This window comes from Anopheles stephensi, chromosome X (assembly GCF_013141755.1).
Source record: "Anopheles stephensi strain Indian chromosome X, UCI_ANSTEP_V1.0, whole genome shotgun sequence".
NCBI classification, from domain to species: domain Eukaryota; kingdom Metazoa; phylum Arthropoda; class Insecta; order Diptera; family Culicidae; genus Anopheles; species Anopheles stephensi.
Window position 1 is genome coordinate 11,766,873 of NC_050201.1, and position 23,682 is coordinate 11,790,554.

The 23,682-nt window shown below is 47.3% G+C and overlaps 5 protein-coding genes across 7 annotated transcripts; 3 read left to right on the forward strand and 2 right to left on the reverse strand.

The window, feature by feature from the left end:
- Nucleotides 1-1,464: 1,464 nt before the first annotated feature.
- On the forward strand, nucleotides 1,465-3,990 carry LOC118507841 (aminoacylase-1A-like). The gene is made up of 5 exons (XM_036046972.1): nucleotides 1,465-1,711; nucleotides 2,059-2,437; nucleotides 2,631-3,119; nucleotides 3,194-3,381; nucleotides 3,450-3,990. Exons 2-5 carry the CDS (start codon nucleotides 2,320-2,322, stop codon nucleotides 3,882-3,884), a joined length of 1,230 nt encoding a protein of 409 aa, XP_035902865.1. The 5' UTR covers nucleotides 1,465-1,711; nucleotides 2,059-2,319; the 3' UTR covers nucleotides 3,885-3,990.
- LOC118508051 lies at nucleotides 3,953-4,811 on the reverse strand. The gene is made up of 2 exons (XM_036047508.1): nucleotides 4,508-4,811; nucleotides 3,953-4,436 (listed from the first exon to the last, which is right to left on the reverse strand). Exons 1-2 carry the CDS (start codon nucleotides 4,697-4,699, stop codon nucleotides 4,080-4,082), a joined length of 549 nt encoding a protein of 182 aa, XP_035903401.1. The 5' UTR covers nucleotides 4,700-4,811; the 3' UTR covers nucleotides 3,953-4,079.
- Nucleotides 4,812-6,553: 1,742 nt separating this feature from the next.
- On the forward strand, nucleotides 6,554-8,110 carry LOC118507824 (tRNA:m(4)X modification enzyme TRM13 homolog). Its single transcript, XM_036046926.1, has one exon. It carries the CDS (start codon nucleotides 6,780-6,782, stop codon nucleotides 8,067-8,069), a length of 1,290 nt encoding a protein of 429 aa, XP_035902819.1. The 5' UTR covers nucleotides 6,554-6,779; the 3' UTR covers nucleotides 8,070-8,110.
- A 411-nt stretch (nucleotides 8,111-8,521) lies between these two features.
- LOC118507928 (max-like protein X) lies at nucleotides 8,522-11,287 on the reverse strand. 3 transcript variants are annotated; one of them, XM_036047244.1, is made up of 5 exons: nucleotides 11,272-11,287; nucleotides 10,069-10,222; nucleotides 9,711-9,957; nucleotides 9,510-9,635; nucleotides 8,522-9,428 (listed from the first exon to the last, which is right to left on the reverse strand). In XM_036047244.1, the coding sequence occupies exons 3-5, from the start codon at nucleotides 9,718-9,720 to the stop codon at nucleotides 8,830-8,832; spliced, it is 735 nt and encodes a 244-aa protein (XP_035903137.1). In that variant the 5' UTR covers nucleotides 9,721-9,957; nucleotides 10,069-10,222; nucleotides 11,272-11,287; the 3' UTR covers nucleotides 8,522-8,829. The 3 variants fall into 3 exon arrangements, with proteins under 3 accessions (XP_035903137.1, XP_035903128.1, XP_035903146.1); XM_036047235.1 differs by lacking the exon at nucleotides 11,272-11,287 and adding an exon at nucleotides 10,415-10,547; XM_036047253.1 differs by lacking the exon at nucleotides 11,272-11,287 and having other exon boundaries at nucleotides 9,510-9,957; nucleotides 10,069-10,398.
- Nucleotides 11,288-11,476: 189 nt separating this feature from the next.
- Nucleotides 11,477-23,006, forward strand: LOC118507613 (RING finger protein unkempt homolog). Its single transcript, XM_036046324.1, has 12 exons — nucleotides 11,477-12,757; nucleotides 13,278-13,487; nucleotides 17,753-18,172; nucleotides 18,284-18,486; nucleotides 18,564-18,850; nucleotides 18,905-19,195; nucleotides 19,649-19,766; nucleotides 19,850-19,984; nucleotides 20,058-20,310; nucleotides 20,404-20,746; nucleotides 20,827-20,985; nucleotides 21,061-23,006. The coding sequence occupies exons 1-12, from the start codon at nucleotides 12,693-12,695 to the stop codon at nucleotides 21,253-21,255; spliced, it is 2,679 nt and encodes an 892-aa protein (XP_035902217.1). The 5' UTR covers nucleotides 11,477-12,692; the 3' UTR covers nucleotides 21,256-23,006.
- The last annotated feature ends 676 nt before the right edge of the window (nucleotides 23,007-23,682 follow it).

The window sequence follows — 23,682 nt, forward strand, 5'->3', positions numbered from 1 at the left end:
TGGAAATGGCAATTTAGGATATGGGTTTTTGTGGCAGATGAGGTACGGGGTTTTGCATTCCTATCCTCTGCGCGCTGGGCTTTAAAACCAGAGGTTGTGATAAGCCACCGCAAGAAGCCTAGCCAGCCTGCAGGAAGAAGATTTTGTAAGTGATGTGATAAAGTGACTTTGCATTACGTTTGTTTGCTTTAGAAACAGATTTATCTTCAACGTGAATTAACGCACTACCAAGTTTGTATGAAATATTGTGACTGAGGTCCTCATACGACATCGCCAGTATGGTGGTTCACACGTGAAGAGCAGAACACTCTGTTTACTACCGCAAATTACAGCAAAGAATACATTCAACTTTTGGTTGAAAAAGGTTACTTTTTTAAGGAATTTCAGAATCCTCAGATTTTTTTCGTTTCCAATTTCTAGATTCTTGACTTATTACTTCCTTAGATAGTCGTGCTCCTGCTGTATTGATACAACTCAGTTCCAAGTAAAATACACTGATAAGTACAGGACCTATCCTGGTACCTATCAGGACAATACGCCTATAACGTCTCCTAAACAAATCCTCCAAGTTCATCGCCTCCAGATTCTAGAGTTCCTGGACTTATTACATCTGGATATTTGTAGTCCCTCTGTACTGGTTGGATGCTCCAGATGGGATTTGATCCCAATCCCAAATGAAATACACTGCTAAGTATAGCAGAAACAATATCAGAATATTTCGCATATAATGTCTCCTGAACAAATCCTCCGTAGTTCTTGGTCTCCAGATTCTAGATTTTCTTTACTTATTACATCTGCACCTGAATATTCGTAGTCCCTCTATACTGCTTAGGCACTCCAGACGGGATTTGACCCCAGTCCCAAATTAAATACACTGATGAGTACAGCTAAAGCAATATCAGGATATTTCGTCTATAACGTGTCCTTAACAAATACTCCGTAGTTCTTGGTCTTTGACTCAAAATTCTAGACTTCCTGGACTTATTACATCTGGATATTTGTTGTCACTCTGTACCGGTTAGACACTCCAAACGGGATTTGACCCCAGTCCCAAATTAAACACACTGATAAGTACAGCAAAACCAGAATCAGAATATTTCGTCTATAACGTATCCTAAACAAATCCTCCGTAGTTCTTGGTCTTAAATTTCTAGACTTTCTGGACTTTTAACATCCGCATCTGGATATTCGTAGTCCCTCTGTACTGGTTGGACGCTCCAGACGGGATTGAACCCGAGTCCGGCCAAAACAAACTAATTGCACTGATAAGTACAGTAAAAGCAAAATTAAGCTATACCTCCAACAACTCTTGCACCGGTCAGGTCTACAATGTCAAGGACTGGTTATGGAAATTCGCATCCATAATAAGAGCCGGCTTTCTCTTATGCCCCATCCAAAAGATATCCATCATTATTTCCCCTTTCATTTGCAGCGTCCAGAAAGCCGGAAGAAATTTGACAGTTCAGTATCGTTGTCGCAAGCCCAACGGAGCAGTTGTATTCGTAACGTGCTGTGCCAACAACTCCAGATGCCGACCCTATAAAAATGGGAAGATAAAGAGAGATCACGGACAAGATACGGGCTGTTGAGCCGCTGCAGCAAGCAACAAGAAGAAGAGATATGTGAGCGGCTGTCCCGAGGTTCGCCAACACAGAGTGGTTGCACACGGTACCCACACGGTGACGTGGTACCGACGTCTGAACGATCCCCGGTACTTGTTTAAACATCTTCTACCTTCTACCGCGAATAGAATACTCCTGGACTCTTGGCCAGGCATTCAGCCATCCAGGCATAGTGTTTCTCAAAAATGTTAACGATAACTTTACCATGATAACGAAATCTTGCCGTACGGCTCAGATCTCTCACATATGTCTCTACACCCACTCGATGCTTGGGGGGAGCGAGCAAACGGCAAGCCAGCTGTAATGTGTGAGTGAGTGAAAGAGGTGCCATGTTGGTTGGTATGGGAACGGTTGGGCTTGCCGTTGGCCATGCTTAGCACTAACGAGATAACAACCGATGCACGCTGCGTTAAATAAAATGCTTTGCTTCGTCAAGATTCGTTTGCAGTGTCCTCTCAGTTCTGATAGCGGTCTGACCTGACGGTGAGCATCGCACCCGTCAATTTTTCCCACAAGTGGATGGTGGATGTCTGGTGTCTATTAATAATCTGCGCACAGTGAGACAACGTTTACCAGCAAGAAGAATTGCCATCAAACAACTTCGATCAACCAAACACCTCGCGAGAGCTCACAGATATTTCCGAAAGTACTGAAAGGTGTCTTCAGCATCTCCAGCATCCCCAGCATCATCCGTACGATGTGTGAGCAGGGTTCGGAGTGTAACGCGAAGTATCAGGAATGGGAGGCGAACGAGGAAATTCAAATTTTCCGCGAATATCTGCGCATCCCAACGGTGCATCCGAATGTGAACTACGGTAATGGGCCTTGGGGGACTCCACACGATCTGCATTCCGTAATCCGAGCAGCAACAGCAACAAATTGACATAAATTGAGTCTAATTCGTTGACCGTTTGCCGGATGTTGAACGTGCCGGGTTTTTCGAATGCAGCCGCTCTCGTGTCCGATTCAATCGCAACCAATTAACTTCTTGCCGCTTGTTGTTTCTAGATGATTGTGTCGAGTTTCTGAAGCGTCAGGCGGCAGCGCTCGATCTTCCGGTGCGCGTGATCGAGGTTAATCCACGGAAACCGATCGTCATCATCACGTGGGAGGGTACGGATCCGCAGGAGAAATCCATCATCCTGAACTCGCACATGGATGTGGTGCCGGTGTACGAGTCCCACTGGACGCATGCACCGTTCGGTGCGGAGATGGACCACGAAGGACGCATCTATGCCCGGGGCGCCCAGGACATGAAGTGCGTGGGGATGCAGTTTCTGGCTGCGATTCGTGCGCTGCGTCGTGATGGGGTGCGGCTGAAGCGCACCATCCATGCGACGTTCGTGCCGGACGAGGAGATTGGTGGCAAGCTCGGGATGATGGAATGGGTGCACAAGGAATCGTTCCGGGAGCTGAACGCGGGCTTTTCGATCGACGAGGGTATTGCTGGGGAGGGCGAAACCTATCCGCTGTTCTACGGGGAGCGTAGTGTTTGGCGTAAGTCGATGTGGTGGAGGTTGAATAGTCTCAGAGGAGGACCGTTTTCGTTTCTGACCCTGTGCCGTTTGTAGATGTGTATTTCAACATTTCGGGAACTCCGGGACACGGTTCGTTGTTGCTGAAGGATACGGCAGGCCAGAAGGCACACTACATCATCGACAAGCTGATGCGATTCCGTGAGAATGAGGTGCAGCGGTTGGAAAACAATCCGGAGTTTACGATCGGTGATGTGACCACGGTTAACATCACGATCATGAAGGTAGGTGGTACTTCATACTCGGTATGATTTGATTCCCGATCGCTTAACTCAAACGTTCCTGTTTGCAGGGTGGTGTACAGGAAAACGTGGTACCACCGGAGCTGTCGGTTTGCTTCGACATTCGTCTGGCGGTCGATGTAAACCATCTGGAGTTTGAAAACCAGCTGCTCGACTGGTGCCGTGAAGCGGGCGGCGGTATTGAGCTCGAGTACGACCAGAAGTGTCCGTACGTAAAGCCGACCAAGCTGGACAGCTCCAACATCTACTGGGTCGCGTTCAAGGACGCACTGGACGAGATGGGCCTAAAGGTGCGGCCTCAGATCTTCCCGGGTGGTACGGACAGCCGGTACATCCGTGGTATCGGCATCCCGGCGATCGGATTTTCGCCGATGAATCACACCCCGGTGCGGCTCCACGATCACGACGAGTTTCTGAAAGCGGAAACATTCCTGGACGGCATTCGAATCTATCGTAAGATTATTGCTAACGTAGCGAACGCTTAGGGGGCGCATATCACCTGTTTTTCTACGAAAGATATTTCATACATGCAATGGATAAGAATAAACCAACCTTCAACTCAACTGTATCCACAAGGCTTTATACATCTTACAGTTGGCTTCGTTTTATTTCACCTTCCGGGAAGAAACAGACCAGCGTTCCTTTTTTCAGGTTAGGATGCTGGACACATCATCGCTAGTCTATGCAGGAACCAGCTTATCAATGTAAGCACCGGACATTAAATCTTCATCCGCAATTTCGAACAAACGCTTCATTTCCGCCACCACCGTCTGTCCATCCTCAATCGTTTGGTCGGGCGTCAGCACTACCTCGAACTCGAGGAAATGTCCCAGACCCTCAACAACGTCCAGGTGTATGCGTGTTTGACCGGCCAGGAACAGCAACCGCTTCTTGGCGACCGTGCCTCGCACACCGACCGTTTCCGCGAGTATTTGCTCCAACAGTTCCGGCTGATCGACGTCCAGTTTGGAGTAGAGCGATAGTTTCGGTCCCGCCACATCCGGCCGATCGTAACTGATGAGCTCGGATTTTTTCTCCTATTGGGAAGAGATCAGATTTACTGTTCAATCAACATCTTCTACATGGCTTATAACTGTGTGAACCTTACCGTAAGATACCGCAGCTTTAGACGTCCTTGGGAAGCTTTGAAAAACACATCCTTCTGCACGATTACCACACCATCCGTACCGGTAAGCTGCTTGGCAATGGACACACGATGGGCAAACGCATCCTCGTCGGCAATTTTCGCTTTTAGCTCAATATTTCGAAGCTTGTCCGAGTTGCTGCCGTCCGCTTCCATTGTGTGATGCGAGCTGGAGCTGTACAGCGGAATGTAAGTTACTGCCGCCTGTCCGGATTTGGCGCCAAAACATCCATCTGCCCCGTGCCGTCTTTTCGCGATTGTTTGTACGGTCAGTTCTCGAGATACGCATAGATTTCCGTAAGTTTGACAATTATAGGTAATTGTGTTCACAATAGTGATGGGCGAACCGGAGCGGACTTCATCCCGGAGCCGGCGTGTTGAGGTCTATGATGATCTAAGCCAGTTTTTTTTCTTGGTATGACTCACCTTCCCCTCCACATCTCCTGATCGTACGTTGTCGGAGTGGTGCCGGCGCCGGAGCCGTCGGAGCTAGCTTCAGTTTTTACTGGAGCCGATCGGAGCCAGCTCCGGCTGTTGAGCCGATTTTTTCATTAATTGTGTAGAAAGAGGGCCGTATTGGAGCGGAAATATGCTTCGTGGCTGCTTCGTTCTTGTGTTCCTGGGACAATCCCGATTCCAGCCACTTCCAACGAGACCTTTCCCGCCTTCGCATTGGTCACACCCACCTGACACACTCCTACCTTCTCGACGGATCCAGTCTTCCACTTTGCAGCTTCTGTGGCCTCGACATTACCGTCCGCCCTGCCAACTTGATACCGAACTAACCATCATACTATGCCGGCAAACAACAGCAGAACCGCCTCATACGATTTCTACACAGCAGCAACCTGTACAGAGAGATAGAATGTTCATAGCGCAATAGTTTTTACATTAGACGAACCATATTAGTTAAGCTAAACAATGTATGGCTTAACATTCAGTTAAAGTCTGAATAGATGCCCCCCCCCCCCCCACTCCCTTTCTCACGGCACTCACTCTATGAGCCGTATGACCTGTGAGGTAGGCAAAAATGCACCATTACCGAAGGCTCTATTGCTTGCATTACCAAAGCCGAAAAATCATTATCAGCCCATGCTTTCACCTCTTCACAATAAATCAGTAAAAACTTTTGTATCAAAAATAAAGTATCAATTAGAGAATCAAGAAAAAAAATTTAGCATCAAAACAAACTCCGGATTCGTTTTTGATTGCGGACTCGTTTTGATTCCGGACTCGTTTTGGTTCCGGACTCGTTTTGATTCCGGACTCGTTTTGATTCCGGACTCATTTTGGTTCCGGACTCGTTTCTGATCCCGCGCTCCGGATTCCCGTTCTGCTGCAAATGTATGCCGTGTACATTGTTCTGCGTTATCTCCTCTCTTCTTTGTCCTTGCCAGACGGTTGCTTGGTGATATAATTTAAGGGGAAGAATTTTGGAGGTGACGGAGGTTTCCTCTTCTTTTTTAACTTTTGCTTACTGTGTTTCTTTTTCATTACGCAGCGGCTACTTACTCCTATTTGGCAAATTTTTTTGGGTGTATAAATTCACACCTTCAAATGATTTTAAGTCCATGCCATTTTATAGCTCAACCAAAACGGAACCAAAACGAGTCTGGAATCAAAATGACTCCGGAACCAAAACGAGTCCGGAAACAAAACGAATCGAAAACGATTCCGGAACTGGTCGGAATCATTCTTTCGAATCGGATCGGAATCGTGATTCCGGACCGGAGCGCCCATCCCTACCACACATGTAACAATGGACAGGAAAGAGGCAAATGAGGTCTCAAAGACCCAAAGCCTCTATAAATAAACGATTAAATCAAGTTCCAACGTTCCGTGGGACCAGTATTCAGGACAACTCGCAGGACATCAAAATCTTCTCCAGCCGTACGCTGAGTCCTAGCCAGAGCCTCGAGCTAGCGATCCTGATTCTCTCAATTTACCGAAAAGTTGCAGTAGTTCGAGGTTCGTGCTTCTCCTCCAATCCCTATCCGTTTGGATTTCTGCAGATCACCGGTGTATCTAGACTTCTCCGGAACATATTATCCGCGAACGTTGAGACCTGACTGTACTTCACGCCCGTCGTGGAAAGCAAAACAAACTTGCTTTGATATTTGGAAACGTCAAAACATAACCTTAAAAACGGACCAAATAAGCAAACTTTCTATCAGCAGAAGATCGTAGAACCGTGATCGAAGCACGTCCGGAAATTGGTAAAGCAAGTTAAAAAAAAATGGGTGACACCGGGCAGGCAACCGAGCCCGACAGCAAAAAACCGAAACTCCAATCAACCGAACCGCCGGTAAGATGTAAACACTTCGTGCAGCGTAAGAAACGATACTGCAAAATGACGGTCGGCACCGGAAAGGAATACTGCGGTGAGCACGAACCGACTACCGGCAGCACCACCGAATCGCCCGCCAGCGATCGGATACCATGCCCGCTCGACCCGAAGCACACTATATCGGCCGCCAAGTTGGAGAAGCATCTGAAAATTTGTAACGCACGTCCACCGGCGGAACAGCAACCGTACATCGTGCCCGGAATTAATTGTACCTCGGACGGGGAAGAGCAACCATCGCCGGAGGACGGTTCCGGTTTGAAGCTATCGGACATACCGGCAGATAAGCTAACCGCACTGATAGCCAAAGTGAACGAGCTGTACGACGGTACGGTAGAACCGCTGCTGAAGGAACAATCACCACGGCACAGCATTCTAGCGCAGGAACTAACGATGGACCAGTACGGTCCGCAAACGCTCAAACACTTGACCCAGTCGTCGGCGCTGCTCGGTTTGCTGGAGCAGTACACGTTCCTAGTGAACGATACCGCGTTCGTCGAGTTCGGTGCCGGCAAGGGACAGGTGGCGTACTGGCTGGCGCGTATCGTTGAAACGCAGCTACAAAACTGCAAGGTGCTGCTCGTGGACCGTGCCTCCCACCGGCACAAGAAGGATAACAAAATCGAGACGCGCGAAATTGTGCAACGGGTCCGGGCGGACATAGCGGATCTGAAGCTGACGCAGGTTGAGCTGCTGGGTGCGAGCAAGCAGATCGTCGGCATCGGGAAGCATCTTTGCGGTAGCGCTACCGATCTGGCGTTACGATGTTTGGTGCGCAGTGGCAAGGGTGAATCGTCGTCCGTCCGTGCGAAAGGTTGCCTATTCGCTCTGTGCTGCCATCATCGGTGTGAGTGGCGAACGTTCGCCGGCAAACCGTTCCTACTGGCGAACGGGATTAATCGGACCGATTTTGAGTGTATCGTGCGGATGGTGAGCTGGGCGGTTTGTGGTACTGGGAGGAGTCGTGAGCGGCAACAAACCGGACCGGATGACGGTGACAAACAGGACCGGTGTGGATTGACACGATTGGCGCGTGAAACGGTTGGCCGGAAGTGCAAACGTGTGCTGGATGCTGCACGGCTGAACTATATGGCGCAGAATGGGTACGAAGCGCACCTGAGGTACTACGTGCCGAGTGAGATAACGCCGGAAAATGTTTGTCTTGTTTGTGTGGACAAATAAACGGGGATGCAAGCGGCAGGTATTATAACCCGGACAGGTTACGCAGGCATGTTCTTTTGCTTTGGCTCTACAATCTCAAGAGGACTTGGACTTCCATTAATGGCATCCTTGACTTGTTTGGCAAGGCTTCCCGTAGCTGAGCTAACCGGACTGCCTCTTACAGACCTACCTGCTAGGTCAAGCCGGCCATCTAATGGTTTAATAGACTCTCTGATACCACGTAGCTTGATCAGATAGATCGCCTTAATGCATGGAGTGTTCTTCTTTCTCTGCCAAACGGTCTCTTAGGTCATGCCTGCCATTTCTTGCTTACTGGACTTAATGATACCACGTAGTTGGATGGTCAGTCCTCGCTACAGGGAAACGGCTCCCAGATGCGATTTGAACCCCGGTGTGAAGACCGCTGCCGCTACCACCGTGTCGCCCTAAATGCAAAGCAGTATGATGATTAATTCTTTTGTAGTTAACCCCAACCGGCCACGTAGAATATTATCTATTCTGCTTTGTGCTATACATATACGTAAACATAAACCATTTCAATAGTACCTTTCCCCCACTAGATTTCCCTCCCACGGCATAACATAATGGCTAACGCGGTTCCAGAAGAACGTGATAATGAATTTAAAACAAAAAATCATTGCACAACGTAATAGTCGATCCAACAGGGTTGAGTGATTCGACTATGAAGCTAACCGGAAAGAAGAAGAAAATTATAACTACCGAATCCAGCGGTGTTAAGTCGTGGCGCTTGGCCCACGAATCAATTCATATCCCGGGCGCTAACCATATCCTGCGCCACCTCCGCCGTAATGTTGGCGGTAATGTGGGCCAGCATCCGGTTCACCACATCCCGCAGCAGGTGCGGCTTACAGTGTTCCTCCAGCCACGGTATAACGCCGGACGTCAGCTCGGCAAAATCGTTCATCGGCAGCTGCTCGAACGTGACGAACATTTCGTCCATAATCGCTTTAAACACCTGAAACTTGATGTCGTCGCTAAGTCTTGCCTCCGTCCGGCCGGGGGATGCTTGCTGGTGCTGCAGCATGTTTTCGTAATTCTTCTGTATGATGCGCAGCGCCATCACCTCCTTCTGCAGCGAGGCTCGTTCCTCCTCGAGCTTCTTTTTGCTCTGAAGCAGATAGCCGATGTAGTCGATCGATTTCTGGAGCACGGACGCTTTGCTTAGCTTGTAGCCGGATGCGTCGGTTTGCTGGCAGGTCGGTACCAGTTCCTGCAGCGAGTCGTAACCCTTCTTGATTGCGTCGCGCCGCTTCTGTTCCGCCTGGGTGTGTGCCTCCCGTCGCCGCTCCTTGTAGCTCATCGTGCTGCTTTTATTGTCGCCCGAATCTTCCTCATCCTCTGTCGATTGGTGGGGGGCGAAAAAAACACCCGAATGAGTGCGAATGTATGCATGTGTGGGTGCATGTCGGTGTCGCTTACCGGAATTGTGCGCGGATGACGTCGGTGTGTGTATGCTGCCCGCGCTCGAACACCGCGAGTACATGGTACGGTCCTTTTCCGGTGGGCTGGAAGGTTCCATCTTCATGTCCATCTCGTACTTGATGCCTGCAAGGGAAAGGAAATCGGTGTAAAGACAACAACAAAAAGGTTGCAGTCCTGCAGACCCATCCGTAACCTTACTGTCGTTCATTTGGTCCGTTCTTGTGTACGTGTGTGACTAAACGAAGGATCTGTTTTTCACCACCACCACAATGTTCCAGCTGCTTCCGAGTTTTCAGTCCGCTCTCGCTAGTATGGGTTGGAGTAGTTCACAAAGCAATGATCTCACTGATTTGATTATTAGCGCTGCGATGACGAACGGCTACGAGGGTAAAACGTCCCCACAGACGGCGTGTTGACGGCGCCTTAAGCTGATAAGACAAACCCACTGAACGAGAAGAAAAAGGTGCTTAGTTGTAGCACAATTAAGGACTGATAAATGCTACCCTCCCCCCCTCGTATCACCACCACCCCACCTCATCTTTCCCTTCACACTCACATGCCGTAGTATGCGGAACAGCTGTCGCGGGGACACTGGACCTCTCGATACTTCCTGCTAACCGCTGCTGCTGTTGCTACTGAGCGGTTCACCGTCGGAGTAGAAACCACGGGAAAAACTCGACATATGGTTTTGCTCGAACCCGTCCCTAATTCTTTATGATTCGGAAATCGTCAACAGGCCAGAACAAACAAAAAAAAAAAATAGTATGCAAATTTAGAATCGCAATGAAGCGAGGAAAGAAAAATAAACAAATGGAAAAAGGTTCTCTGGCGCCTTTGTTTTGCATCGCACGCATGTGACAGCTGATCGCAATTGCACAACGTGTAGCACAACTTTTATTTACATTATATGCTGCACATTAAGGCTGCTGCGTTAAAGATTTGGTGTGTCAAATAGGGATAATTTCTTTATTTCTTATTAGCATAAATTTAGAGAAAAAAAACAAACGTTTTTGTAAATAGAAATTTTGCAAAGGAAAAGTAAAATCCTTCCTTGCACAAGGTTTTTAAATGGTAAGGTGTGCTCATTTTAAAAAGGCCTTTTCGTGTTGCCATGTTTGATTTGAAGGAAAGTGCGGTTTTGCAGGGCTTTTCTGGTGATATTGCAATACCAGAGCATGATATGTTAGCAACCGGTAGCCGAGGTGATAGCGGTGCCGGCACACGGCAGAACCGGTGTTAAAACCCCCTCCAGACCGTCTCCCCGTACGCAGGACTGACTATCTAGTTACGGGTAAAATCAAGTCAAAGAAAGCCAGAAATGGCCAGAGACCTTTCAAGGTTGTAGTACCAAAGAATAAGAAGAAAAAGAAGTCTTTGATAAGTCGTTTCCGACTAGTCGTTCAAACATAGAATGGAATTTGACGAATAAGTTCAAATGACAGGTTTGGTTATACGATAGAAATCAAATTTGAAAAACCAAACCGAGCAATGTCATCAGTTTGAGTGAGATGCACAGTCCAGTCGCTCTTCGTGGAAGATAAATGTCAGAGATAGTAGAACAGCTTCCATAAGAAAAATATGGCACAAGCTGTTGTTCACATCAAATAGTACGGAGAGAAGCTGCTGATCGAATGTGCGATACACACTCCTTCAGGCTGAAGTCATTACTCGTGTAATCAAACTGTCATCCGACCTAATTTGTTAAATCGCATCTAAAGTTCATACTACTAGTCGTAAACGAGTAAGGAATGACACCAACCTCAAATTCCAACATAATGGTCGTATTGCTAACATATAATGTTGACCGACATGCAACTGCCTGGAAACCACTGTACATTCGAACCGCCATATAGACACCTCGGTTCCGTACAGGCCTTCGCGCCGGACCGTTTTCATCAGGCAACACACAAAAAGCTTCACCCCACGGGAAAGCCTTTTCCTTTGGCACACCAATCACACGAACACACACGCACACAGCTACATGAATACGCACGAAACGAAGAAGCGAACGAACGCTGCGAGGGAATGGTTGCTCACTAGGAAAATCGTACAGCATCATCATCACACGCGTCTTTTCGGCTAGATGCGAACAAACGACCGCGTCATGACACGGACCGTGCCACTGTAAACGTTGTGCATCGATATACGTACATCTATTCTGTAATTCAACCAAGTGCGTGTTTTGCGTCTTTTAGCTAGGTTAAGTGTTTTTCCCCGCTGTGTGTGTGTGTGCGTGTATGTGTGTGGCGCGCGTCAGTGTTTTCGTTGTTCGGTGGTAAAACATTGCGAAAACGGCGCTAGCGTGTTGCATCGCCACACAAGATCGAACAGGCACCGTGAAAGGATAGCACGCAGTTTCTTAGCAGTGTTTTTTCGTACGTGCGTGTGAGCGTGTATACGTGCGTGCGTTTTTTTGTGTGTTATTTTTGTGTGAATGCTGGAATCATCGCCACTGGAGGATACGCTACGAGGTGGTTTCCGTTTCGGTCCGTGTTGCTCCGTGTAAATCTGTTGTGTGTCCGAAACAGCGCGTAGGGGCGTTCCGATTGACCGTGTGTGTGTGAGTGTGTGTGCGCGCGCGGCTGCATTACACACGGGGGACAACACAACACAACAAAAAAGTGAGCACAGAAGGTATCTTTTTTGTTGTTGTTGTAATGCTCGCTGGGATGTTGATGATATGGTGGCGATGATGAGTTTGGTGTGCTGCGGCCGTCTGCTGTTCAACGCTCCGATGTGACAAAGAAGTGCGACGATTGTTGTTAGGAGAAGCAGCATTAGAAGAAGTGGAAGAAGCAGCAGCAGAAGTTGCGACGACGAGTGTGTTGTTGTGGTGTGCGTGCGTGTTGTCAGCGCTGCGAGTCAATAGAGAGGCACAAACGCACAAGTGTGTTTTCCTCCCCTCCCATCAACTCTCCCCACACCCCCACCCTCCCCGGCAATTCCTCCGACTTCCCCTTCTCGTCCGCCCCTCCCTCCTTCTAATCCCTCCCGTGTGGAGGGTTTGCTGGAGGCGTAGAAACGTGTAAAACGCAATACTGTGGTGTGTATTCGCATGTGTGACGATGCGCTAGTCATAGAGACACTGCGTTCCCGCGTGCGACGAAGCAACAGCAAACATTTGCAACAAAGCAACAACAAAACAGGCAACCGCACCGTATAAACAAACCGTAAAAAAAAATGGCGTCAACCGATCCATCGAAATCATTGTTTACCACGCAAACGGAAAAACCGAACCATTATACGTAAGTATCGAGGGACGAAACCCTCGGGAAAACAGCGTCTAGGCGAGATGCGCGTGTGTGATCACCCACACACAAGGCACACGGGTAGATGGTGGGCTGGTGGAGGTGCATGTGTGTGTGTGTGTGTGTGTGCGCGGTGGAGGGAATGGTGGAGATGTCGATAATGGCGACCACACGCGCGCATCCCGTTGCAACATACAAATGTACACATACACACACACACATACACATACATCTATGAGCAAGAGACACAAAGCGCCAAAATGTGTGCAAAATGAAGAGGATGCATTCCCATCCACCCATGCACATGCACAAACATGCAAGCTTCATGATCATATCTCCACTACCCCCCCCCCCCCCCCCCCCCAACACATACATACCACCCGCTTCGTGTGTTTTAGCGACCGCAAAACCGGAATTTGTAATCTTTTCTGCATAAAATGTGTGTTCCCGGTTTTAGTCACCAAACTAATGACGCTTCTTTCTATACCTTCCTTTTCCATTTTCCGACCTTCTGCAGCTACCTGAAGGAATTTCGCGTCGAACAGTGCCCATCGTTCCTGCAGCACAAATGCAACCAGCATCGGCCATTCGTCTGCTTTAACTGGCACTTTATGAATCAGCGGCGGCGGCGCCCGGTACGCCGACGGGACGGTTCCTTCAACTACAGTGCGGACAATTACTGTCCGAAGTATGACGAAACGACCGGTATCTGTCCGGACGGGGACGAGTAAGTAGAACGGAGCCGTAAGAGAAACGTTTTGCGTTAAACGTACAAGGCAGCCAGCGTGTCTTTACATTACAACACATACACAACAGTATCAAACAAAAAACTCCCAAAACGAAACAAAGCATTGCTTTAGACGTATAAAAGAACAAGCAGTAGCAGTTAACACGGAAAAGGGCCAGAGTACAGTAAAGCAGTAAAGCAACACTTCTCGTGAGGTTAAAATGACAGAGTAGAGTGTAGCTTGTAACAGCAAAAAATGTAACCAGTTGCTGAAGTACGTAGGAAGAGGAGAGCTCTAGAGGATGTGTATTGAAAATGAGTAATCCAATGTATATTAGCTAGTAAGAAACGAGGCAATGATGTTGTACTGTGTAATGCAGGGTATCGTATAGTGGGGAACCTATGAATCACTCTGTGGAATTGGTTAATACAATGTTGTACATTATATGATTCAAATCTCTGTAATCAAGCAATGTAGCGGTGTTGATAGTCCCGGAGCGGTCCAGCATACGCCTGGGGACCGTTTCGGACTATCTCAGCCTCAGGGTCGGAATCAGGTCAAAGGAAACCAGTAAATGGCGGGCCTCTCGAGGCTTTGTACCTCGTACTTCCAAACGCCTCAACATTTTTGCGCTACTTCTGGCAATGGGAATGATTCACCTGGCATGACAAACCCGTTATAAAATAGTTGTAAGACGATATTCGTAAGCAAAAATATCTATTCACCGACTGGGTTAGTGCTTGTTGTCGCGCACACCCGGTGGAGGAGATTTCTTTGCACCATGGAAATTTTCTTTCCCCCCATGAAGTGTGTGGAAAATTTTACCGAACTCATTGCCAAATCAACTCGCAAAAAAAAAACGAAACGTTTTGTGTTGAAGGTTGGTGCAGGTTGTTGTTGTTTTGATTGTAATAGGTGTTTGCCAACCATATGGTTATTAGGAGCGACTAGGGCAGTGTACGGTTTTCCAACGAAAAAAAAAACAGCATCTGTTTTTCAATCAAACAACAAAAAACGCTGACCAGCAGTAGGGTGTGTAGGGGGATCAAAGGTGAGAAAACAAATGGTTGACCATTTGGTGTGTGATGCTGTAATACCAAATAAACAACAAACTGTTTCTTGGCTGCTAGAGTGAATCGTCGTCCAACAAATACCCCACCACACACACACACACACACACACACGCATAACCTTCTGGTGACGAATCAATGCGCAGTACGTTTTTCGGTTGGCTACAATGCGAAAGGAAAGGGCGGAATAAGAGGATGGGTGGGGTGAGGCAAAAAATTTCCACGCGCAGTAAGAAATGGCTTTGTTTCTTTGTTATTGTTCACCAAAAATTTTGGCACCTACTTTTTACGTCCAATTGCCCTTCTTTATGTGGAACAAGCTGGAGAAAAGCGGTGTGTGCCTCTAGGTGTATATGTGTGTGTGTGTGTGCTGATCAAGAACAGTCAGTAAATAGCATGGAATCGTTCCTTCAGGTTTTTCTTTTCGTTTATTGCGTCGCTAGCAACGCGAACATCAATCCCTCCCCCCCCTCCCCTCCTTGCCACCACCTTCACTGCGCGGCATTTTCACAAAGTAACAGTATGTCAAATGCGTGTGCGCCATCTTTGTTATTTGTAAATTTATAATCTTTTTTTGTTGTTTTTTGTTTTGTGGGCTGGAGGAGGAGGGGGGGGGGGGTGGGCTTTGATTTAATCTTTTCCCCTTTTTCCATCTGTGTATGCACACGCACGTATGCTCGCGGCTCCCTTAAAACACACGTGCACATGCACAAACACCGTGCTGTTTGGATGTGTGTGTGTGTTTATGTATGCGTGTGCGCGCAGCTGTAAAGTTCCCAGTGTGACGAAACGAAACGGTGTAACGATGTGTGCGTAAATGGCGTATCAGAGAATGTGCCACGTAAAGGTGTGTGTGTGTGTATGCGTGTGTTGTAATCGACACAAAGTAAAGTACACAGTGCAATTGTTTGTTGGCATGTTGTTTGGAGGAAAACATTACTGCGTGCGAGTAAGTGTGTGTGTGTGTGCGCGTGCCCTTTCGGGAAAGTGCAGTTTCAAGAGCAAACATGTTTTATCCATGTTTACATCAAGGTTAACATAATAATAAACAAATGAAAAAAAAAACTAACAAACGAGGGTAGAAACACTCTACCTTACAATCAGGAAAAATTTAATGCAGTTTTCACTAAAGAATTACAAAATTAATACAAAAAAATAGTTAAAATGTGCAAAACAAAAAAAAACAACCCCAATGACATGCTAATTCAACAATCAAACTGAGGATTCTTGATATGGGGAAGCGTTCGGTGTGTCGAAGACCGTCGACAAGTGTTGCACACTTGTTGCCCTGCTAACTAGTAACGCGTCTGGTGTGTGTCATTCCGGTCGGTAGTTTAGTTAAGAGTTTGCAAAGCGCGGCACACAAATCTCAAACATTATCGCAATCAATCAACCGTAAATGGAATTTCATCAACAATCAACCCAAACAGCGTAGCAATGGTGTCCTATGCTTCCCTTGCAAAACACAATCAGACCCGTCGAGAGGACACTGTGCTGCTGTGGGTCAGTGGAGATTTCTGCATTACATGATAAGCGCGAACAAGCTAAGCAGTAGTGCGCGTTGCGATCACCGGCCCTATTGGAGTGAATCCGCGCAAGCTCGTTCCTTGTGTGCGCTTGCCTGCCGTCAATCAACCTATGCCAACGTTACGGAAGCTCCGGATGATTTTGCGCGTGAATCAGCGTGAAGCTGTAAAGTTCCGTGTGAGACGAACGTCGACGAAATGACTCAATGTATAATCTCAAAGTTTCAACCAACCAGCCAACATTTTCCCCTTCTCGTCGTGAGTCATCACAAGTCCCATCCGTATCGACCCGCGCCAACTCACACGTACTTCGCAGATTGACTTTACAGACGATTATCTTCTCTCTTGTTGGTCTGGTGCAACCGAGGTTTAGTGGCTTAAGTTATCTTAAACAACTCTAAAACACTTGGTCCCTCCCTATTCCTATTGTGCTTTAAGTTTCACCTACATTCTCTCCAAGTACACAAACAAAAAACAATAACAAGAATAATAGGAAAAATCGACAAAAAATAAGACATCTACAGAAATCTCTGGCCGTCGAGTGTCATTCTCATGACATGATAAGTAGTAACCCGCCAGACTCATCAATGTAAGGTCAGCACGAAGAACTGACTTTCTAGTTAAGGGTGAAATTATAAAACAAAAATGAGGGAAGCCAGTAACGGGATTGCAAGCGACAATAACCCCCCGCATTTATTGTCCCTTCGAAGTCCTAAGCGGAATGGACTTAGAGGGCTTCTATCATATCGATTTTGCTGATCGAAAGCGAGATCTTTGTACGTTCGTGGTCTCTCAAGATATCCCGAGGTAAAGGTCCAGGAAGACCATCTTCTTCTTCTTCTTTGTCGAGATAAATCCTCGGTACCGCAAAGGAATCCAGCTTCCAGGGGCTCCCCCAGTTACTTCGAGGTTCACTAGTGGTTTATGGCCCGGCTGCTGAGGTCATATTTACGCTGGAAGATCATCAACCACTCGAACTGAGACTAAGACATAAGTGCTTGTCTTGTAAGGATAAGGATATGGCTATCTGTTTTACTGGCCTGCGCCAATCAGTATGCAGTATCAGTAGCATCAGGCTGCTGATATGCTAAGAATTGGATAGGCTTAAAGGAGATGCTGTATACATTTACACCTTCGTGAGTCGTTGGTGGCATCATAAGTCTCACAGGCCCTAACTGATCAGGTCACCTTCACCAGGATTTCTAGAATGCTCATGGTGTCGTTTAGTTTAACTCTGGAGGTTCTAGTTATTATCTCATGTGTGAGATTTTAAAAAGAAGACATCGTAGGAAAGTCTTTGCCATCTTTTTCAACAATAGCAAGCGTTCTGGAAAAAAAATTAAGGGTGCAAGAAATCAAGTTCCAGTCCTGAGATCTGTAATGGCATTCAGCCTTATGAGGTTCCGATCCGGTGAAGAATAACCTAAGTAAAGAAAGAGATACATGACAGACACTGAAATCCTAAGGATCGGTTGTACAAGAACAAGAGTATCTAGCAATGTGAGCTCAGCGCGTGAAAGCGTGTTAATAGAGAAAAACGATTCGTAGAGCGCTTAGAAAGCAGGCTAGATCCTACGATAGAAGCGACACAATCGCAGTTCAAACAGAGTCACGGTAAAAAATGCGCGAACTCCATCCATCGCTCACACACCTTGATTCTCGTTTTAGCTGCCCATTCCTTCACCGTACGGCGGGCGATACCGAGCGGCGGTACCATCTGCGCTACTACAAAACATGCATGTGCGTGCACGATACTGATGCGCGCGGTTACTGCGTAAAGAATGGGCATCACTGTGCGTTTGCGCACGGCATCCATGACCAGCGGCCACCCGTGTACGATATCAAGGAGCTGGAAGCGCTCCAGAACGTGGAAGACCCGGGCGAAGGCCTTAACGGCCCGAACGTGCTCGACAAGGAGCGCAATCTGATGAACGAGGACCCGAAATGGCAGGACACGAACTATGTGCTGGCCCACTACAAGACGGAGCCGTGCAAACGTCCGCCCCGTCTATGCCGGCAGGGTTACGCCTGCCCGCAGTTCCACAACAGCAAGGATAAACGGCGCAGTCCGAGAAAGTTCAAGTATCGGTAGGTGGTGTTTTTTTTTACTGGTGCTGCTAATAAGCCGGGGTTTCTTAGAGCACTGTGAAGGAAGTTGAGACATTAACGCGTTTGGGGGGTGTTTTTTTTTCTTCTCAGATCTACACCGTGCCCGAACGTGAAGCATGGTGAGGAGTGGGGTGAACCGGCAAACTGTGAGGCCGGCGATAACTGTCAGTACTGTCATACGCGCACGGAGCAGCAATTTCATCCGGAAATCTACAAATCGACCAAGTGTAACGATGTGCAGCAGGCAGGCTACTGTCCCCGATCGGTGTTCTGTGCGTTCGCGCATGTTGAGCGTAAGTTCCGGACGGCATTCCCCCTGTTTGTGTGATCACAAGTGTAACCGTAACCTCCATACATTTGAACCTTACAGCGTACATCGTAATGGAGGAAGATTCGCAGGCAATCGCCCTGTCGGACATGCGCTCGTCCGTACTGTCGTCGGGCGATGGTGGTGGTGGTGGTGGTGGCGGCGGTGGTGGTGGACCACCCGGCGGAGGCGGTGGTAATGGTGGCGGTGGTGGCAACGGTGGCAATGTGCCGGGTGGTGGTGTCATTGCGCCGGGCGTTCTCGGCGGAAATGGTGCCGGTGTTCCCGGTGGCCCACTCGTGTCGGCTGTAGTCGGTTCCGGCAGTAAAAAGGATGCCCATGATTTAACGGTAAGCCGACGATTGTTTGCTTCCCAGTCGGGACCGTGTGTCTAATTCGAGCAGAACTTCTCCTACTTCCAGCTACTGCCGAATGGCAGTGCCGAGAGCAGCGAATCCGCTAGCACTAGCAGCCTCGGCTCGAACAACAGCTCGCACAACAAGGCGCCCGGTTCGCATCTACAGCAGCAGAAGCACAACGCCGCCCTGATCGGCAACGGCCACAACAATGCAGGCAACCCGCTCGGCGGGTTGGGTTTGCTGAGCAATGGTGGACCGACCGGCGTCAACAGTGGCAGCGCTAACACAGGCTCAATATTGTCCAGCCTGGACTTTAGTCAGGATCTACCGAAACAGGTATACTAGAGGGGATATCATTACTATAGCTTTAACCATTGTAGCTTTAGTGAGAGCTGCGTTACCTTCTTCTCTTACCTTCATCCTTGGCACTGCAACCCTGAAAAGTCCAGGCCTGCCGCTTCTGGCTCTCGGTGACTTGATTTACCCACAGCACGGTAGTCAGCCCTGATAGCTCCATCAACTAGGAAGTTACCATTGTCGAGTTGGAATTTTACGTAGTTGAAAGCCTGTATTCTGATGTTGAAAAGTGGTAACAAGGTTGAATTGCACATACGATGTCGGATAAGCGTTTTATGCTGTTGACATATGGCCTTAGAAACCCTGCAAGCCGATGGTGTAATGGCGATGCTAGCTAGTCTAAAGTCTTCCTTCACACTATAGATGATTTAATTGTGAGCAGTGAGCGGGTAACATTTAAATATTAAACCATATTTCTCTTTCTTCTCGCAGATGGTTGCCATGGACCATGAGCTCTCAATACATCCCCTCGAACGCGAACATCAGAAACGCGTTGCGTGCTTGACATTCAATATGTTCGGTGTAGAATCTCCTCTCGATGGTGGAATGTGTAAGTAGCAGAGCAAACACCGTGCTTTAGACCTTCACCGGGCCGGTTAATTCCAATTTTACTTCCTTTATGTGTTTCATTAGACGATCTGGCCAGACGTCAGGACAATATGCACGGTCTGGAAAGTTCGATGACCGGTCTGATGTCATCGGGACTGCTACCCAGCAGCTCGGCACCCGTGAACATTCCAGGCTCATCGATGGGTAATTCAATTTCCGGTAAGCAGCCGACGGGCTCGATTATCTTTGCGGCCTTTTAATGCATTCTGCTTCACTGCCCTCACACGCGTAGGCATCCTGCAAGGCACATCCGCACCGGTAAACATTCCTGGCAGCTCTCTCGGTCACAACTTTAGTCCGTCGTCCCATTCGAACCTGTTCGGTTTGCACGACCCGTTCGGGACGCACCATATAGGGAGCGGTTCGGCACCGAAGCTTAGCAACAACTCGTACGGCCACAACCATACCGACAACTTCTTCTTCCATTCGAACAACATCATCTCGCCCGTGCTCGGTGACGGACTATCCGCTAGCCCCGAAATAAGGTCCGTTGGGGAAAAAAATGGTGTCTTTTCACTGTTGTTTTTTTTTATTGCTTGCTAACGTTTCGCGCTACTGTCATTTTTCGGTTTTTGTAGACGAATGTCGGATCTGAATCCGCTCAGTAGTGAGCTAAGCAGTAACACAACGAATCTGCTGTTTGCCGATAATCAACATCACCAAGCACAGCAGCAGGCGCAACAGCCACAGCAGCAGCAGCAGCAGCAGCAACAGCAGCAACAGCATCATCTACATCACCAGGCGCAACAGGCACAACAGCAGCAACCTCCTTCCCAGCAGCAGCAACAGCAACAGCAAGCTCAAAAACAGCAAGTTCCACAGCAGCAGCAGCAGCAAGTGATCAATTGGGAGGAGCGTGTCCTGCAGGCAACAACTGCCTGCGAAGCATGGAAAGCACAAATGGAGGAAAGTAATCGCAAGGTAAGGTTGGGTGTGCTTTGGATCTGTGGATGTACTGAGACAAGCCGCCATTTTCTTTATTTTTCTCCCCGCCTACCTAGACGGCTATTGCGGAGCAGCAACGCGATGAAGCGCTCTCGCACGTGAAAGCCCTGACGGAAAAGCTGGAACAGATTAAAATGTCCGGCAACGGCTGTCCAACGAACTATCGTTCGTGCGATCTGCGCGGTATGCCGCTGGCCAAATTGAAAAGCATTCAGGTGGGATATACTTTATGGCGCTGCGTTTGTCTTTCCTCGGCAATAACTAATCCTTATCTTGCTCTCACCTACCAGGCAAAACTGCGGGAGGAAATCGAAGAGGTGGAAATAGTATTATACCAAGAGACGGCCAACAAGTGCATGAAGTGCGAGGAGAAGAATCGCTCGGTAACGCTCGTACCGTGCAATCACTATGTCGTCTGTGATACGTGCGCCACAACACAGCGCGAGTGTCCTTACTGTCAGACGCCTGTAACGCCGAAGGCGTAAAATGGCGGCGGACACCGGGGGACACCGTGCTTTTAGTGTGGAGCGGACAGAGATCAGTCCCATCCGGTGGGCCATACATTGGCAGACAAGACTTATGTTCACTACCAGTGTAGTCAGTCTCCGTAGGCTACGCAGACACAGGGACGGGAGACTGGGAAGATGGGTTGGGTGGAAGGGAGAGATGGCGAAGGGGATGAGAAAGGGTATCAGTCTTGCAGCACACACATTCACATACTATTTACAGGGTTTTACCGATGATAATGTAAATGCATTGATCGTTTTTAAAAATTATTTACATTAAATGGTAAACACAGCTAGATGACATTGGAAGGGCTTCATAACAGAGGAATCAAATACCTTTTATCGTGAAGTTACCAGATGATATTATAATCGAAGCACACCTTTTTTTCAGCGCTCGGTGAAATTCATAATTGACAGGTATAAACGCGGGTTGTGATTGCAATTTAGCAGCCCATGTTTGTTCCCCGTAGGTTATGCACTTACGCGAGTGCCGACTGGCTTCGATTACAATATCATCTGGTAACATCACAATACAAGATAATTGATTCGCCTGTCATCTGAAACCGTTTCCATGTCAATTAGCATTGTTTACCATTACAACGTAACGTGCTTATAAAAAAAAAAATGGATCAATGCTGCTAAATTATCAGCAGAAAAACCCTGTAAATTATTGTGTCTCAGAAATTCGTGTAAATGTTCTACCACCTGTTGAGGGGTTATTGTTTTTAACCAATTTATTTTCGAACTGTTTTAATTTGTCGTTTGCCTTATACACAAACATGTGTGTGTCTTTTTATATTTATTTCTGTGTTTTTGTGTTCATCAGTTTTAATATTTTTACTACTCCTTTGGGGGCAAACATTTGCCCCCATTTTTTTTATTGGTTTTAACATTGCTGCATCTCAACGCCCCTGTGGGATGGTGAATGTAGTTGCAGCTTTTGTGTGTGATAAACTCCTTCATTTTCTTGGCGTCGAATCGAACGTCTTCGCCCCCTCAGTCCTTCGCACCGTCCTCCGGTGCGCCCAACCTAACCTACCCACCTACTACAGAACCTCCCGAATGACAGAAAGGGTAGAAAACTAAAATGGCCGACTCAAGGTGCCGGGCATCCACTACGAGCAAAACAAAAAACAACCCAGAAGTACACCGAATCAGATAATTAAAAAGAAGAAGAAAAGGGAAAAATCCGGCATTGATATATGACGTAGATGTTTTAAAAACAAAACAAAAAAATATTCCAGTATAATACTTTAAGTGGGTCAGCTAAGATATATACGCTATATATATATATATATACATATATTTACCTTACCGAGTTTATTGACGAAAACTATCGTGCAACTATGACAAGAAACAAAAGTAGCATTACACAGCGGATAGTGTGCGTGAGTGGAAGAAGGCGAGCGATCGCCAGGCAGCATGAAAGCGATAGATAGAGAGCGAGATAGTTTTGTATGAGTGGGGAGCGAACGCGTACTAATTTCCAATCGGGGTTTTGTTTATCCTAAGTAAATGTGTGTTCTAAATGTTTTGCGATTTGCGACCGGCTAATCGGACATCTGTGGTATACAGCAGAGTAGTAGCAACAAAAAAGAAATAATAAAAAAAACAAACCCCGGGATAACTATAGCGATAGTGAACAAACAAAATCAGGAATTCAAACAAAAAACCCGGGCAGAATAGCATGGTAGCTAGTGGAGTGTGTATGTGTGTGTGTATGTAGTAGCTGCGACAGCGTATCATTTGATATAGGCACGCTGTTAAATTTAAACTCTAATGCAACCGCTTTTTAGCCACACGCTTTTTTGCAACCTTCGAAACCGTTAGTATATGCTCGAATATAAATCCATCTGCCGGAAACCCGCGAGTACCGTCAGTGTACAGTAAGAGTTGGACATGAGCAAACCGGAAATAAGTTCCAGCAAAAGAAGAAAAAAAAAGCGAACAAGAGAGAGAGTGTAAGGCAAAAGATATTTAGCGCTTAAGCGAAAAACTAAAAAAGGAACAAAGCCGGAAAATAATCCGCTGGTAGAAGGAAAAACGGGGGTATTAAAAAAACAGGCGAAGCAAAATTAATGCCGTAACAAATTTCGATGCGTCTGTGCGTGGTGTACTGTAACGATATATTTATATGTGTATGCGACGATGAACAATCACACGAATAATTCTTAATTTATGAAGTAGCAAACAAACAAAACAAAAATTCCGCAAGTTTATGCGAAGAAGCGGAGCAGCGATTTTCGGTTGTCGCCGTACCGCACTCTATGGTTACTGTGCGTACTACTGCTGGTTTTTAAAATTATTTAAATTCTATATAGCATAATCGATATTATAACTACAAGCCCTTTTGTTTTAGTCTTTCCTCGTGCGTCTTGGATTCTTATTTGGATTTTGTTTTTTTTT